The 15,088-nt window shown below is 38.0% G+C and overlaps 1 protein-coding gene across 2 annotated transcripts in view; it reads left to right on the forward strand.

Annotated features, from left to right (window-relative positions):
- Nucleotides 1–15,088, forward strand: part of NFATC3 (nuclear factor of activated T cells 3) — a 76,191-nt gene that overhangs the window by 8,990 nt on the left and 52,113 nt on the right. For both annotated transcript variants that reach the window (XM_074839286.1, XM_074839287.1), the window contains exon 2: nt 7,932–9,063. In XM_074839286.1, the coding sequence (XP_074695387.1) occupies nt 7,932–9,063 (1,132 nt within the window). The remainder of the gene's footprint in view (nt 1–7,931; nt 9,064–15,088) is intronic.

Here is a 15,088-nt window from a genome sequence, read left to right on the forward strand (position 1 = left end):
CTGACTCTACATTCATGTGAGCAGCTGGGAAAACAGGAACGTTTCAGATTATCATTCTGGCTGATTTCAGTCCTTTGATGTACATGAGTTTTGTGCACCTGAAGTCTACATTAAAGCTGTATTATAAAATACATTGGTGAAAAGCTGTAATATTAATGATTTGAAATACTGAGTTAACTATATGGTAGGATAGCCTGCTGTGGAATGGTTTGCCCTCTGTCATGTTGCAGAAGTACAGTGTAATTTTGCTGAGGTGTGAAGAGTTTCAAAACTAGTTTGTTCAGATAGTATCAGTACCAGTTCTCAGCCTCTGTGTCATGCTCTGTTTGATAAACAGAAAGAAGCATGCCCCCATTTTGGTCTCCCCTTCTCTTACTGTGTAACCTCTCCCCACTCAAACTTCTTGCCTTGGTTTATTGCATTCCTTTTCTACCAATTTTCATGGAGACCCTAGCCTATGTCACTGTACTCTCCTATAAACTAGAATACCCATTTTCTTGCACACTCCTGTCTCTTGTTTGCTATGGCCCTACTTACACATTCTGATCTTGGAAACTTGGGTTCTGCTCAGTGTTTGGTTCAGGAGGTGTCTCTGTATAAAGCAGCAGGTTGCTATCAGCATGCTCACTGGTGTTAGAAGTTGATCGATGGTAAAGGCATCCATGTAGGTAGGTAGGTGAGGATTTCAGTTTATAGGTACAGCATCAACCAGAACTTTGAATAATTGGAGAGCCTTTTATGGAGTCCTTTAGTTTTGCTCCCACAAAGGAAGAGTTAGGCTGTGGATAATAAATTGGCCTGCAATACCAAGAATCTAGACCAACCTTCGGCTGGCAAGTACAGCACATAATTCCCTTATTCTCTTCAGTCAGTATTTGTCTAATGTCCTCACTTATCTTTACGATCAGTCTTCTTCCTGTGGATCAGGCACAACACACCAGTTTTGGAGTGCCCAGTCTTGTCCCGGTTCCCATGTCTACACATACCAGACACTCGGGGATTGCAGGGCTGCAGTCCTTTCACAGATTCTAACTGATGATACAGAATAATGTACTTTATCTTCAGCATAGCAGTGACGAATAGGCTGTTAATATTATGTGTTAATAACTGATGCATGGATGTATTGTGTCCTTTTAAGAATCTCCCCAAAGGCCACACTGTATTTCTTAATATCTCTGAACCACTGGGTTGTGTTAAGCTGACTTTCTGTCTAACACTGAATGACAAATGAGGCTTCACCAAACTGGAGGGCAACAGCTTCCGTTTTGTCTACAAGGGTATTAGGCAGTAAAATACTGTGCCCTCTTGAATGATGTGCCCACAGAGGAAAAAAAGGAAGCAAAGAGGAGCCCATAGAACTTAAGAGATTTTTTTACAGCACAAAATAAATATTTTTCTCTTTTAACCTGTTATGAGTGTTAATGAATAATCCTTAAATACTGAACCACAAGCTCTATAAAGTTTTTTCACTTAAAGTTGTGCTTCATAATCAACCAGAAATACCAGGAGAGCTGGAGAAGGCACAGGTATAAACACTGCCTGGCACTTCCGGTTGCTATTTTCTGTGCTTGTAACTGAACTTAGAATGACTAATTCTTGTTGAACCTTACAGTTACAAGCTGGATTCTTTATCTGCTTTGTATATCACTTTTTATCAGCGTATCTCAAAGCACTCTGCTATGAAAGATTATGAGAATTTATGGGTTTTTTCAAAAAAAGGAAAAAACTCTCAACTGAGAGTAACTCCATTTGCTGCAACAGAAGTACATAATTTTCTGATACGTGCTTATGGCTTAAGCAGATGCATTTGATTTTCATGTTTATTTACTCTGTTTTTCTTGCATGCCAAATAAAATTTCATGACTGTTATTTCCCTATTTGGCACTTTGGGGTGAAGCTGCATGTACCCTAAGACAGCCATTGTAGTTTAAACGCATGCTAAGCTGTGGCCTAAGGGTGTAGGTGCATGTTACACTTCTATTTGAGAGTGAAAACACCTGCAGTTCCTGTCCTGGTTGCTCGCTTCTCCCCATGTCCTAAAGCTTGCCATCCTGTCCATTGTATACATACAGGTGTTTGTTAGTGCACTGCAAATCTTATTGCCAAAATCATCTGGGTTAAAAATACCTCTTCTCATTTCCCCTCCTCCTTTGTGTGTGAGTGTGTGTGGGAGGGTAGCTGCTGCTGAAAAAATATAACATGTAGCTACACCCTGAGAGCCAGTATGTTCTTATTTTATTCAATGTCAGTTGTAAACATTTGATATGCTGTATTATTCTCTTGCTTGAGCTAGTGCAGCCTCATTATTCTTCTGCATTTCTATTGAGGATAATAAATTCTCATCCAGACTAGAATTTGGAAAAGACTCATTGAGGAGCTCCCACTGTTGAGAAGATTGTTTTTCTTGTACATTTCCAGTATTTTTGCTTAACACAAGAAAAGAAGTGAAATTCTGATGAGCACAACAGAGCTGCCTCTGGTGTACATGATTGACAGAAGTAAAATTTATTTTTATCCTTTTTGAGTAATCTGATATGACCATGAAATGGAGCACAAAACCATTGAAGAGGGAGAACTGCTTTGTAAAATGACAGTTGTTGTAAATAATCCTTTTCTGAAAGCTTAAACTTGCACTACTGTTTTGTGTGTTGCTAAACTTGGTCTAGAAGGATGTGTTTTCCCTCTGTTCCAACTTGCTACCTTAATTGTTTTCACAATTTATACTTTTTTAGTACTGTATTTGGTGGCTTACTAGTCAGTTATACTCCTTATAACCTAATGCATTGCTGTGTGTTTTAGGGGTTTTTTTAAGTTGATGTTTAAGCTTGTAGGAAGTGTCTCTGCAGAACTTAGAGCTTGCAGTTGAAAACTGCAGTTAAATATCTGATTATAGAGCTTTAGTGTGGTAGTGTGCCAGCAAGAACTCTGATTGTCTTTTTAACTGCACAAAAGGAAAACTATGACTATTGGGTATTTTGGATTCTTTGTGAAGATTAAGAATCCACTTTCATCCCAAGAAATATATGAATTGGTGCGAATCAGTAGATTGGATGGAGCTGCATGTGCTATTTGTTCTTATTTACAGATATTTCTGTGGCATTCTTTCTAATACCATCGTTTTCAGAAGGAGGAATGGTAACTCTCATGACAGAACTGAAAAGCAGAAGAGGCTGTTATTCTTTCTAAAGTTTGGGAGTGAAGACAGATTATGACTTGCCTGAGAACACACGAGATGACTGTGGCAGTGCTCAAGTCTTTCCCCATGCTATTTAAAGGACTTGATTACTGATCCTGTTTTCACAGTAGTATTTTTATAAGACCTAGGTCGTGTTGCGTTTTCTTAGTACCTTATAACAACTCCTATTGTCTGAACCTGTTTGTTTATGGGCTTAGAAACATAGAATACTAAAGTGGTTTGGATAATTCTGGCACAGGGCTTGCGTTCAGACATTTGATAGTAATTGACCTTCATTCTGTGGAGAAATCGGGCTCACTGCACAGCTGCACATATGCATGTGCCAGTACATCATTGAGGAGTGAACAACTGGTGGGCAAGCATTACTAGTCCTGAATGCGCAGTCTGATACAGGAAATAGCAAGCAAAATGTACTCTAGGAGCAGTTGTTCTGGATATTATTTAACCATATTCTCCAGTTAGACAGTTTATGTTGAAGTGTAGTTAGCAGCTTAGTAAGGGATGACCCAGTGTTGTTTTAATACTGAACAGAAGCTTCTGTAAACTAGCCTGTTTCCAGACAGTTGCAAAGGTACATTCAAAATGACAGACCTGGTCCTCATGGATAGAAGATGACACAGATGTAAGATTGCAGTGGAATTCTGCAGCTTTCTATAGCTTATATGCACTGTGTGAATATAGAACATCTGCTATTTTGTGATCCCTCAGTAGTAAACCTGCTCTCAGCGGGGTGGGGAAGCAGGCTTCACTAAATTTCTAAAGGCTCAGTGGGTTCTCCGTGCATGGTAGTGCTAAAAGTCTTAAGTTAAAACAAAGTTGAGTTTCTTTCTATGCTAGCTATCTACAAGACCTCATTTGATTGTAAAACAAAACTTGTTGACGGGGTTTTGTTCTTAGCAAACATTGACTTCTTGTTTTGTTTCCCTGACTCCTTTTAAATGCTTACTGGAACAAATAAACTATTAATACTACTTCTAAAACTGAAGTTCAACTTATTGGGACGTAATTCTTCAGTACTTTTTTTAACCTTTTATCTAGTCCAGTTTTCTTTGTGTTGCATTTAACTTTGTTAGCAATTTACTCGGCTGACTTTACTAAAGCCAAAGCATTTAACACACCTGCCTTTTCAGGGTCATGGTGGACTTTTGATGTTTCTCTTGGTCTTTGAGTTTTGCTGTGTCTATCATATCTAGCATCTCGTCCCCACATGCTTGTGGTAGTTTTTATGCTCTACCTTAGTAATCTAACCTAGTTTCTGTTTCCTGAATACTTCTTTCTGGTATTTCATGGTCAGTGAAGGCCTCATGATTTGACCAACTTCACTTTACCATCTTTCCTCCCCCAGTAGGATTGTTTGGATGTAATAGCTCTCCTGTTAAGTAACCAGATATCCATAACTCTGTTTTTTGCCTTGGGCTTCTCCATAACTTTTTGCCTTTCACTTGTGTATTGTGAGACATCCCTGAGTTTGTTTGCCCTCTGGTTTCTTGAAGCCCTGTGTTGGATATTTTTTTGAGCTATTCTCACTCCTTTCCATCTTAAGGGTTGTCAGCTGTTTGTTTGGTTTTTTTTTTTTCCCCCATTTCTTTCACCGGTTATATTCATCTTTGTATGTTCACTAGTTCCTTCAAATTGGTTAGAAGGCTCTTCCAGATTGGATTTTCTCTACAGTCTTTAATAGGACAAGAATAATCATTGGTCTAGTAGAATTAATGACATGATTTGTGAAGGTCTTAGTAGTTAGTGTTGTCCTTTGTATGAGCAGCTAACAGGTTATTTTAATGTATGCCTCGAAGGGGGAGGGTTTGTGTGTGCAAACTAAAATAAGTTACCTGTTTATTGATGGTGTCTGAAAATGCTTTGGGTGATTCAGACTTCAAAATGTATTGTTTCCACAGTCTTAAGCATGCTTTTGGGATTTGGTGTTCATTAGATGCATAGTTCTTACTCTAGGTTTCTAGCTTCCTGTTTTTTGAGTGTATGTGTGTATGCTGCTGGGGGCGGGGGGTAAGGGGAGAGCACGGTGCCAAACTCATTAGCAGTTGTTTGTCGTGGAGAGGGACCAAAGAAGCCTGAGTCAGAAGAGTGCTCTTGCCTCTCGGTCTCTTGCCCAGTTCTTCCCAGCTGGTGTTGATAATTCTGTGTGAGTTTGATCTTTCCACCTCAGCTCCAGGAAATTTAAATTTTGAAGGTATATCTGCTTTTTGTAAATCCCAGTGACATTAAAAGTGGACAAATTGTCTTAAATATTTTTAAGATTTCTTGATTATTGCTGCAAGAGAAATAAGGCTTTTTGCAATGGTGAGTTTTAGCACAAAGTGTGCTGCTACTCTTCCTAAAGCCATTACTGACAGTAAATGGTTACACACAGGGCTTGAAGACTTCCAACTGTTGCTTTCCTATAACATTTTTATTATTTCAAAATTTCTGTAACATTTATTTTGAAGTTTTGAGTAGCTGGATAATAGCTTTTATTAGGATTGCCTTTTTCCTCCCTTTACGCTTCTAGTACTGAGTTAGGAAACAAGGACATCTGTGATCTTGCATGTGAATATACTGATAGATGTGGGAAACCTGTAACTAACTACTGTCAGCATTTCATGTTTGTGGTGGGGAAACAGCAAAAAGAAAGGCCCCCAAACATAAAAAAAAACCATGTTTGTTATCCTTAGAGAAAGGATAGGGTAATGCAGTTTTGATAGTGTTCAATGTAGTGAGCTTGTGTTAATTATTTGTATGATATACAAAACAGTCCTTCCTGAGTATCCTAATCCTCTTAGTGTGTGCATATTTAGAAATTAACCTATACCCATTTTTTGTGCTCTTAACACATATAATAGTAGTTAATGATATATGTTGTATATATGATCACACAATGCTTGTAAAACTACTTGGGACTAGTCTTAAATGCAATTTTGTGCCTCCTTTAATAGATAGATTACTAATAGAGCTGCTTCCTGCCCATCAATCTTCATTTTTTTTTGTGTGTTTTAGTTTGGTTTTTTTAAAGTCTGAGGAATATAGTCTGTTCCTTGATAACAATATGCTTTCTCACCATTTGAAAATGCTTCCTTGTCATCCCTGAGATGTTGTTTTGTTTTCTGTTTTAGTTAATTTTAAGCTGATTGCAATTAGTGAAACTGATAATAAAATGACTTCATTAACATACTAATTTTTTTCATCATGGAAAGGCCTAAAATACATGGCTTCCTGCCTGGATATTTTATCTGATTGTGACAGACTAGATTTATTTTAAAACAAGTATTAATATTCTACTGATACTCAGAATAAAAGCAATTTTTAAAAAAAGAGCTAATACCCAAAGATGCAATTAATGTAATCCAGTCTGGATTTATGGAAAATAATTGTATGAACATGATGTCTCATTGTCACATTTGACACAGGAGCACTTTAGTTTGCAGAAACGTTTCTGCTTCCCCTACTCCTGAAAAATACTTTTAAAAAATAAAAATCCACATGCAAAGCACTAGAAACTATAACTTTAATGATGTTGTTAAATGTTAGTGATGGGTGAAAAGCTCTCAAAGTGATTCAGCATGAAAACAATTACTCAGGTTGTAGAGACAATGTTGTTAACAGGTTTTGAGACTAGTTTCAGTGTCTAGTGGGGATGGTCCAAGTACATTTAATTTCATCTGCTAGGAGAGGATAGACTAGTGAACTACCTGAGGTCTCCTGGTTACTTACTTTCTATGATTACAGAGGGAAGGCTCTATTTTCAAAGGGACAATAAACAAGAGTGGAAGCATAGTGGTTACAAAATAAGAAAAAAAGCTGTGTTTTCTACTCTTACTTCAGACAAATGTCTCATACTGGCAGTTAATTCAATATTGAGAAGCAGGGCAAGAAAATCTGCTTCAGTTCTGTGAGACAAAGCTGCTGATTTTTGTAACTGGACTTGCACTCCCTCTCAATTGCTTGTTTTTCTTTGGAATATTTCCTGTGTTTTGGATAAGTTAGTGAGATCTGAGAATATTTTGTTTTGTCTTTTTTTTCTGAACAACTTGTGCTCAAACTTTGTGAGACTGCACTTGAAAAATGCTGTTCTGTGGGACGGACACTTGAGAGTTTTCTAAGCAACCAAAAAAGATCTCTGGAATAAGATCCTTCATGTCTTTAACAATGTTCTTTGTTGGACATCTTTTGATTGCATGTTTTTAGTTGTTTATAATATTCATTGAAGTTTGAGTCACTGTAAGATGCTTTCTAGTGTTAAAAGAGATAAATACTAAGTATGAGATATTCCGGTGCTTGCAAGTATTGACTAGTGGGCTTGCAGAAAGCGTCCTACTCCTATTCATGCCAAAAAAAAAAAATTTTTAATGGACTATGATTAAAAATGTTTAATTATGAATGGAATGTAGTTATGAAAAATAAAGTTTGAATTGAGTGTTCCATCTTAGATCCTTTCAAGATTTTAAACTAATTTTCTGTGTGTATTATCTTTTCAACCACTGAGGACGTGTATAAACTGTGGAATCTGGTTGAAAACAATATTTATGACAGAAAACTATGATGTAGTCATAGTTAGCTGTAAATATGGCTGGGGAAAATTTACAATTAGGAATTAGCTTTATTTTGTGTAGCTAGCATAATGGGAAATGTCTAGGATGTTGAAAACAGGCCATACCTGGGAAACAAAGGTTTTTGTTTATGGCATTTTTCAAGTATTGCATTCTGACTGTTCCTCTTTTTTTTTTAAATTTGTTTTCAGATCTTGAGTCAGATGACTGTGCGTCCATATACATCTTTAATGTAGACCAACCATCATCCTCTGTAAATCAGCCAATTTGTATTCCTCGCCATGGATTGCAGTCTCACTCCTCTCCTCTGTCACCACCTACAAGACTTCAGAGTCATAAGAACTACGAAGGAACTTGTGAGGTACCAGAATCCAAATATAGTCCACTAGGTGGACCCAAACCCTTTGAGTGCCCTAGTATTCAAATTACATCTATTTCACCTAACTGTCATCAAGGGATTGAAGCCAATGAAGATGAATTGCACACAAATGGCACAGAAAATGAGTATATGGAAAGGCCTTCACGGGACCATCTCTATCTTCCTCTTGAGCCATCATATAGGGAATCATCCCTTAGTCCAAGCCCTGCCAGCAGCATTTCATCCAGAAGTTGGTTTTCAGATGCTTCCTCTTGTGAATCCATTTCCCATGTTTATGATGATGTAGACTCAGAGCTAAATGAAGCGGCTGCTCGATTTACCCTTGGCTCTCCTTTGGCATCTCCTGGTGGTTCTCCGAGAGGTCCCAGTGATGAATCTTGGCAGCAGCCTTATGGATTTGGGCATGCCTTGTCACCTAGACAGTCTCCCTGTCATTCTCCTAGAACTAGTATTACAGATGAAAATTGGCTAAGCCCTAGACCAACATCAAGGCCCTCATCGAGACCTACATCCCCCTGTGGGAAACGCCGACACTCCAGTGCTGAGATTTGCTATGCTGGTTCTCTCTCTCCTCACCATTCTCCAACTCCATCACCTGGCCATTCTCCCAGAGGAAGCATAACAGAAGACACGTGGCTAAACACTTCCATCCATAATGTACAAGGCCTTAATTCTGGCCTTTCACCATTTCAGTGTTGTACAGAGACTGATATTCCTCTAAAAACAAGAAAGACCTCAGAGGATCAGACTGCCACTTTATCTGGAAAAATAGATATCTGTCCTGAAGAACAGGGTAACTTATCATCATCCCTTGAAACTGCAGTAGATGACTGCTCTGGATCTCAGCACACATTGAAAAAAGATTTGCCTGGAGACCAATTTCTTTCTGTTCCTTCGCACTTTACTTGGAACAAACCAAAGCCTGGTCATACTCCTATATTTCGGTGAGTGATTATAAAGTCTTTCCCTCCCACTTTTCCCCTCCTGTGCATCTTAAGTAGACATATAACAGTGCTTATATTTCATTATATTTTATTTTATATAACAGTGCTTATATTTCAGTGATGCATTACAACTTCTTAAAGAAAACGTCTTGCAGGCAGGTAGATGATATAATTATGAAAAACAAGTTAGGTCACCAAATACTTATCTTTTTCTTTTAAAAACCACAGTAGATGCATTGTTACATAGGATTAGTTTTATTTAAATAAAGTTTGCTTGCATATGTGCACAGAGCCCAGCTGAATCAAATGTCTGCAGATTTTGTGTACATTTTGCAGTTCCATCTAATCTGAGCAGTTAACATTTTAAGATAGCTAAAGAAAACCGACTTACGTGATTTTATAAAACTGTGAGACCACAAAAGAGGTGGGGAGTTTATTTGCTTTTGGTTTTACTTGCTTCTTTGGGCTGACAGAAATCTAGAAATAGAATAGAGAAAAAAATTTGCATGCCATACTGAAAATCGTCCAGAAAGAATTGGTTTCTGGGCTGTAGTTCCAAGGGTATTTCCACCATCACGGTGCTGAGTTAAACTAGCTCTTTTCCTTTTGTAGTCCTGTTATGAAGCTAGCAGGACTATTTGTGGAGGCTCTGAAGAGGGAACTAGTTTTTTCTGGGGAAAAATTCATCATCCTCCTTATTCTGTTTCTTCTTAGATGGAGCAGTTCTGTGATCTTTCCAACCATTATAGCTTCTGGAATCACTTTGCCAGTCTAGTGCAGTGGGTGGAGTAGAAAGTGGTGGATGTTTTGTAAAAAAGGTATCCATACAAAAGCCATATTATACATTTAAATGTCAGTGCTTTCATGGTAGTTTGTACTGATTTTAAAATAACTTTGATTAAAATAGTATCATTCTGTCCACAGACAATGCTTGAGATTTGCTCTTGAAGGATGTAGCGGATGAAGCAGCTCCTCTTTCTTCAGGAGGTGGGGAAGATAGAGTAGGATTCTCCACATATAGGCTTTGTTTTGAAAAAGGCAAAGCTGAAATCCTAGAAGTTAATGATAAAATATAGGGTTCTCATTGTAAAGTCATCTTTGAAAAGCACTTGTTTTTACACTCTGTATTTTGAATTTTAGAAAGAATGGCTTAGAAGATACTCATGGTTTTAACGTTTTTCTCCTTGCTACCACCTCCTCCCCCAAAGTAAGTGAAGCAAAATAAAGAAAGAAATGTTTCTGACCAAGCTTCAGAAATGCCCTGTAGGAGGCTTTTTTCCCTGGCTCTGAGAGTTTTAAATTCTTAGCAGAAAACTGGAATTAACTGTTGCTCAGTAAGTCAAGCTTACTGAAGAGGTATTCTTTTTGGGGACCTCCCTCAAAAGCACAACGTGTTGAAAAGTGGCTGAGGGCTTTCATGGCAACATGCTAGCTTTTATACAGTTCTCCTTTCTATAGTGGCTTTTTCCAAATTCAGATACCATTCTTGCATCACTTTAATATCTTGATGTATTATTTCCTGATGACTTGTTGGATGAAGAAGCCTGTTGAAAAAAATGTTTTAGAATACCTGTTTTCATTCTGTCAGGTACATGAATATTCTCAGGGCTGTCCATCTTGTGGAATATAGAAGCACTCAGTCTTCTTTTAAAGATTGCTATAGCTGACCCTTTCCATGTGTGTTTTAGGCAGAGAACTAATGGAGAAAATTGAGCTGTAACTTTTACTATTTGAGTACCTAAGAAGGAAGGTGCAAACACAAATGGATGAAATATAAACCAATACTTTCAGGGTACAGTGAAACATCCTTAAAACAAATGGAAGATAAGTGAATCATAGCTTTAAGAGCTTCCCAAAGGGTAACTTCTAATGGGTACTATCAAACAGACATCAGCATTCATCTGAGTTCACTGTTAGAACTTTTCAGTTTTACTGCCGAACATATCCGATGTGTTGATAGATCAGTGTCACACAGAAGGCTCATTTTTATTAATACAAAACTTCTGTTTATTTTAAAACTTAATTTTTGTATAAATTCTTTAGAAGTTGTCAACTAGCTTAGATTGTTAATACCCAAATATATTTAAACAGTGCTTATTCAGCCATTTTGTCACTTTTATATAATTGTATAACTGCAGATTTTAGTTTCTCCTCTTCTCAGAAATGTATCAATTTTATTGAGTAGAAGTTGTTGTTTTTTTTCTCTTTAATGTCCTTCCACATAACTGTTTATGAACATGAAGCTTAACAGTAAGACACAAAGCTGCTAGCTGGAAAATTCTGTTTTACCAGATCTGAAACTACTATGTTGACAGATACATTAACTGTCTTGAAGGGGTTTTTTTGTATTTTGCAGTTTTCTCATCTGTTATTAAAAGGTGTTCAGTCTGTTATTAGAATCTTTTCATTCTAACTAAAACAATGATAACTGTTTTTCCTTAATTTGTGTATTTTGGAATTGCATTATATTTATGTAGGACACTCAGCAGTCCTAACTTGGCATTTCTGTTAGCTCACAGGCTAACATAGTTCACAGAATGTGAGCACTACTGAAGGGTAAAAGCACATGAACAAGATGGGCTGTGGATCTATGGTTCTTTTGTGGGATGACCAAAATAGTTACAAAAATGGCTATTCAGTTAAACCTGCTTCCTCTTGTAGTGGGGAGAACTGAGCAGAACTGAGTAAAAGTCAATTTTACTTTTTTCCATTAAGAAGTAAAAATACTTTTTAAACGTCAGAATTTATTTAGAAGCTGGCACTGAAGAACTTCTCTAAATATAAAATGGGCAAACAGGCAGAAGACAATAAAGACTACACCTATTCACAAGTAAAACTAAATAAAACTATTAAGCTGTATACATTTGCTGCCAAAAATATAGTCTGACTATTGAATTAGTGGCAATGGCTGCGTTGGCAGCTGTATCCTCAGTGAAATGTTGAATTACTTAGTGGTTGTAGCCTGTTCCACAGGTGCTATGAGAGTGTGTATCTTCAGTATGTTAAAACATTTCATTCTGGCATATATAATATTTTACAGTTTTGATCCTTATAAAGTAGGTGAGGCAAACTGACTCTTGTTTTATGAATAAAAATGAAATGCAAGAAGATCCACTGTTCCTTAAATAGTTTATGATATGACAGTGACCAAATGAGCACTTCAGTTGTCATAGAGTTGGTTATTAATTGCAATTTATATCTTTATTATGTATTCTATATAGCAATGCATTAATTGTAATATAAATTACAATATATCACAGAATCAACTAGGTTGGAAAGGACCTTGAAGATCATCTAGTCCAACCATTAACCTAGCACTGCCAGTTCCCACCTACACCATATAATACAATTAATACACTTTTTAAATGTCTTGATTGTATTGTCAAGTACAAAGTAGTGCATGAAATAAACTGGAGTATTGATTCCAAGCATATGAAGTGACTCTGACCAGTGTGCACACTCAACTGTAATATATTCATCCCTGGTAGAGGTGGGGAGAACTTGCCTCTCATGTGACATGGCATGAAATGTGCAGCTAGCACCTTTTTCTCACAGAATCACAGAATCAACTAGGTTGGAAAGGACCTTGAAGATCATCTAGTCCAACCATTAACCTAACACTGCCACTTCCTATCTACACCAGATCTCTCAGCGCTATGTTGACCCTACTCTTAAACACCTCCAGGGATGGGGACTCCACCACTTCCCTGGACAATCCATTCCACTGCCTAATAACCTGTTCTGTAAAGAAATACTTCCTGACATCTAGTCTAAACCTTCCCTGGTGCAACTTGAGGCCATTCCCTCTTGTCCTATCACTTAGTACTTGGTTAAAGAGGCTCATCCCTGGCTCTCTGCACCCTCCTTCCAGGTAGCTGTAGAGGGCGATGAGGTCTCCCCTCAGCCTCCTCTTCTCCAGACTAAACAACCCCAGTTCCCTCAGCCGCTCCTCCTACGACATGTGCTCCAGACCCTTCACCAGCTTCGTTGCCCTTCTTTGGACACGCTTGAGTAATTCAGTGTCCCTTTTGTAGTGAGGGGCCCAAAACTGAACACAGTATTCGAGGTGCGGCCTCACCAGTGCCAAGTACAGGGGTAAGATCCCTTCCCTGTCCCTGCTGGCCACACTATTTCTGATACAAGCCAGGATGCCATTGGCCTTCTTGGCCACCTGGGCACACTGCTGGCTCCTGTTCAGCCAGCTGTCAATCAACACCCCCAGGTCCTTCTCTGACTGGCAGCTCTCCAGCCACTGCTCCCCAAGCCTGTAGCGCTGCTGGGGGTTGTTGTGGCCGAAGTGCAGCACCCGGCATTTGGCCTTATTGAACCTCATACAGTTGGCCTTAGCCCATCGCTCCAGCCTGTCCAGGTCTCTCTGCAGAGCCTCCCTACCCTCAAGCAGATCAACACTCCCACCCAACTTGGTGTCGTCTGCAAACTTACTGAGGGTGCATTCGATCCCCTTGTCTAGATCATCAATAAAGATGTTAAACAACAGTGGCCCCAAAACTGAGCCCTGGGGGATACCACTTGTGACCGAACTCCAGCTGGATTTAACTCCGATTTAACTCTGAATGCTATCTAAAGTTTTGTAAACCTGTAATCTAGTTTATCAAATCCTGACTGTGTTTTCCTTCTTTCTTCTGTGTTCAATAAGTGTGCAATACTTAACAAAATTTAAAAATGTGTAACATGCTTTTGAGCAATTTAGTCGTATTTCAGATGCCATCCAATTTGTTAGATGACAACTTGTTATTTGGTCACAGAAACCCATATTCTGCCAGTGTGTAGCATATGAAAAAGTGTATGTGTATTATGTGCCCTGAGTCCTATTTTTGCCTCCTTGTCAAAGATAAGGCTGTAGACAAGTGACAATGGACAGACCCAGTGCAGCGATTCCTTTCAAACAGGTTAAAAGGAACTAGGTAGTGTCTTCTGTATCTAGGAACAGTGAAGGTATCTGTTGATGGTGTCATCAACCAAGTACCTTGGCAGATGAGCACTCTTTCAATGGCAGATTAAATTGGTCATTATACAGAATATTCAGCAATTAATTATTTGATAATTTTATTTATTACATTGTTACTTCTGTTATTTAAGATACTTTTCTTCCACCCTCAGCCTCCCCCCAGAATGATGGATAAGAAATGGCTTTATCGGTGTGTCTCATGTTTCCCTCATCTCCACCTGGAAAATCCCTTTTTTGGGGGGATCTTAATGTAGTGATAGTACATCTGACCTACCCATTTGGTTATTACCCCAACATTTCATGAAGGTGCTGATTTTATGACTTTTTCTTGCATATCTAGTGATAGAGCTTGAGTTTTACTCACAGAAAAAACTCCGGTGTTTTTTCATTAAATTTCATTAAAAGACCTATTTCTAGGCTTTTGCATAAAGTTATTTCAGATTCTTTTATTAAATGGATTCTCTTTTTCATTCCTTTCCCAAATTCTGTACTGGCTGTTGGAATGGAAGCATAGATGCCTCAAGTTCACTTTCTTATACAGATAGCCTATGTCAGTATAGGTTATAAATAGTCTAGAAGAATACCAGAGAAAGTGTTTCTTCCTAGAGTCTATTCATATTCAAATATCTGAATCTGATCTGCTTGCTCACACTGAGGCACCATCTGAAAGGAGTTAGTATGCTCATGTGATTTATCTTAAGTGTATCCTTAAGTCTTTGAAACTTTGTGAAATTTCTACTTAGTAGGTATTTAGTGAATATTTATGAAACTGTGTAATATTGGGAAGCTCTTCAAGACTTACCCCTTTTTTATTAAAATTTTCTTGTTTAGATTCCAGTCAGCCTTCTTGAGTACAAAGCTGTTGAATTATTAGGAAGATGAGTAGCAAATAGTATATTGAAGTGATATGTATACTTGTTTTACAGAAATTAATGTTCTCAGTTACAGTGTATATAGCTCTTCTGTGGCCAATCCATCTCCCCTGAAACAGGTTCACAGTTGTAAGATTTCCAGAAAATGAGGAGGAAAAAAAAAAAACCACAAAACAAACAAGAA

This window comes from Strix aluco, chromosome 14 (genome assembly GCF_031877795.1).
Source record: "Strix aluco isolate bStrAlu1 chromosome 14, bStrAlu1.hap1, whole genome shotgun sequence".
NCBI classification, from domain to species: Eukaryota; Metazoa; Chordata; class Aves; order Strigiformes; family Strigidae; genus Strix; species Strix aluco.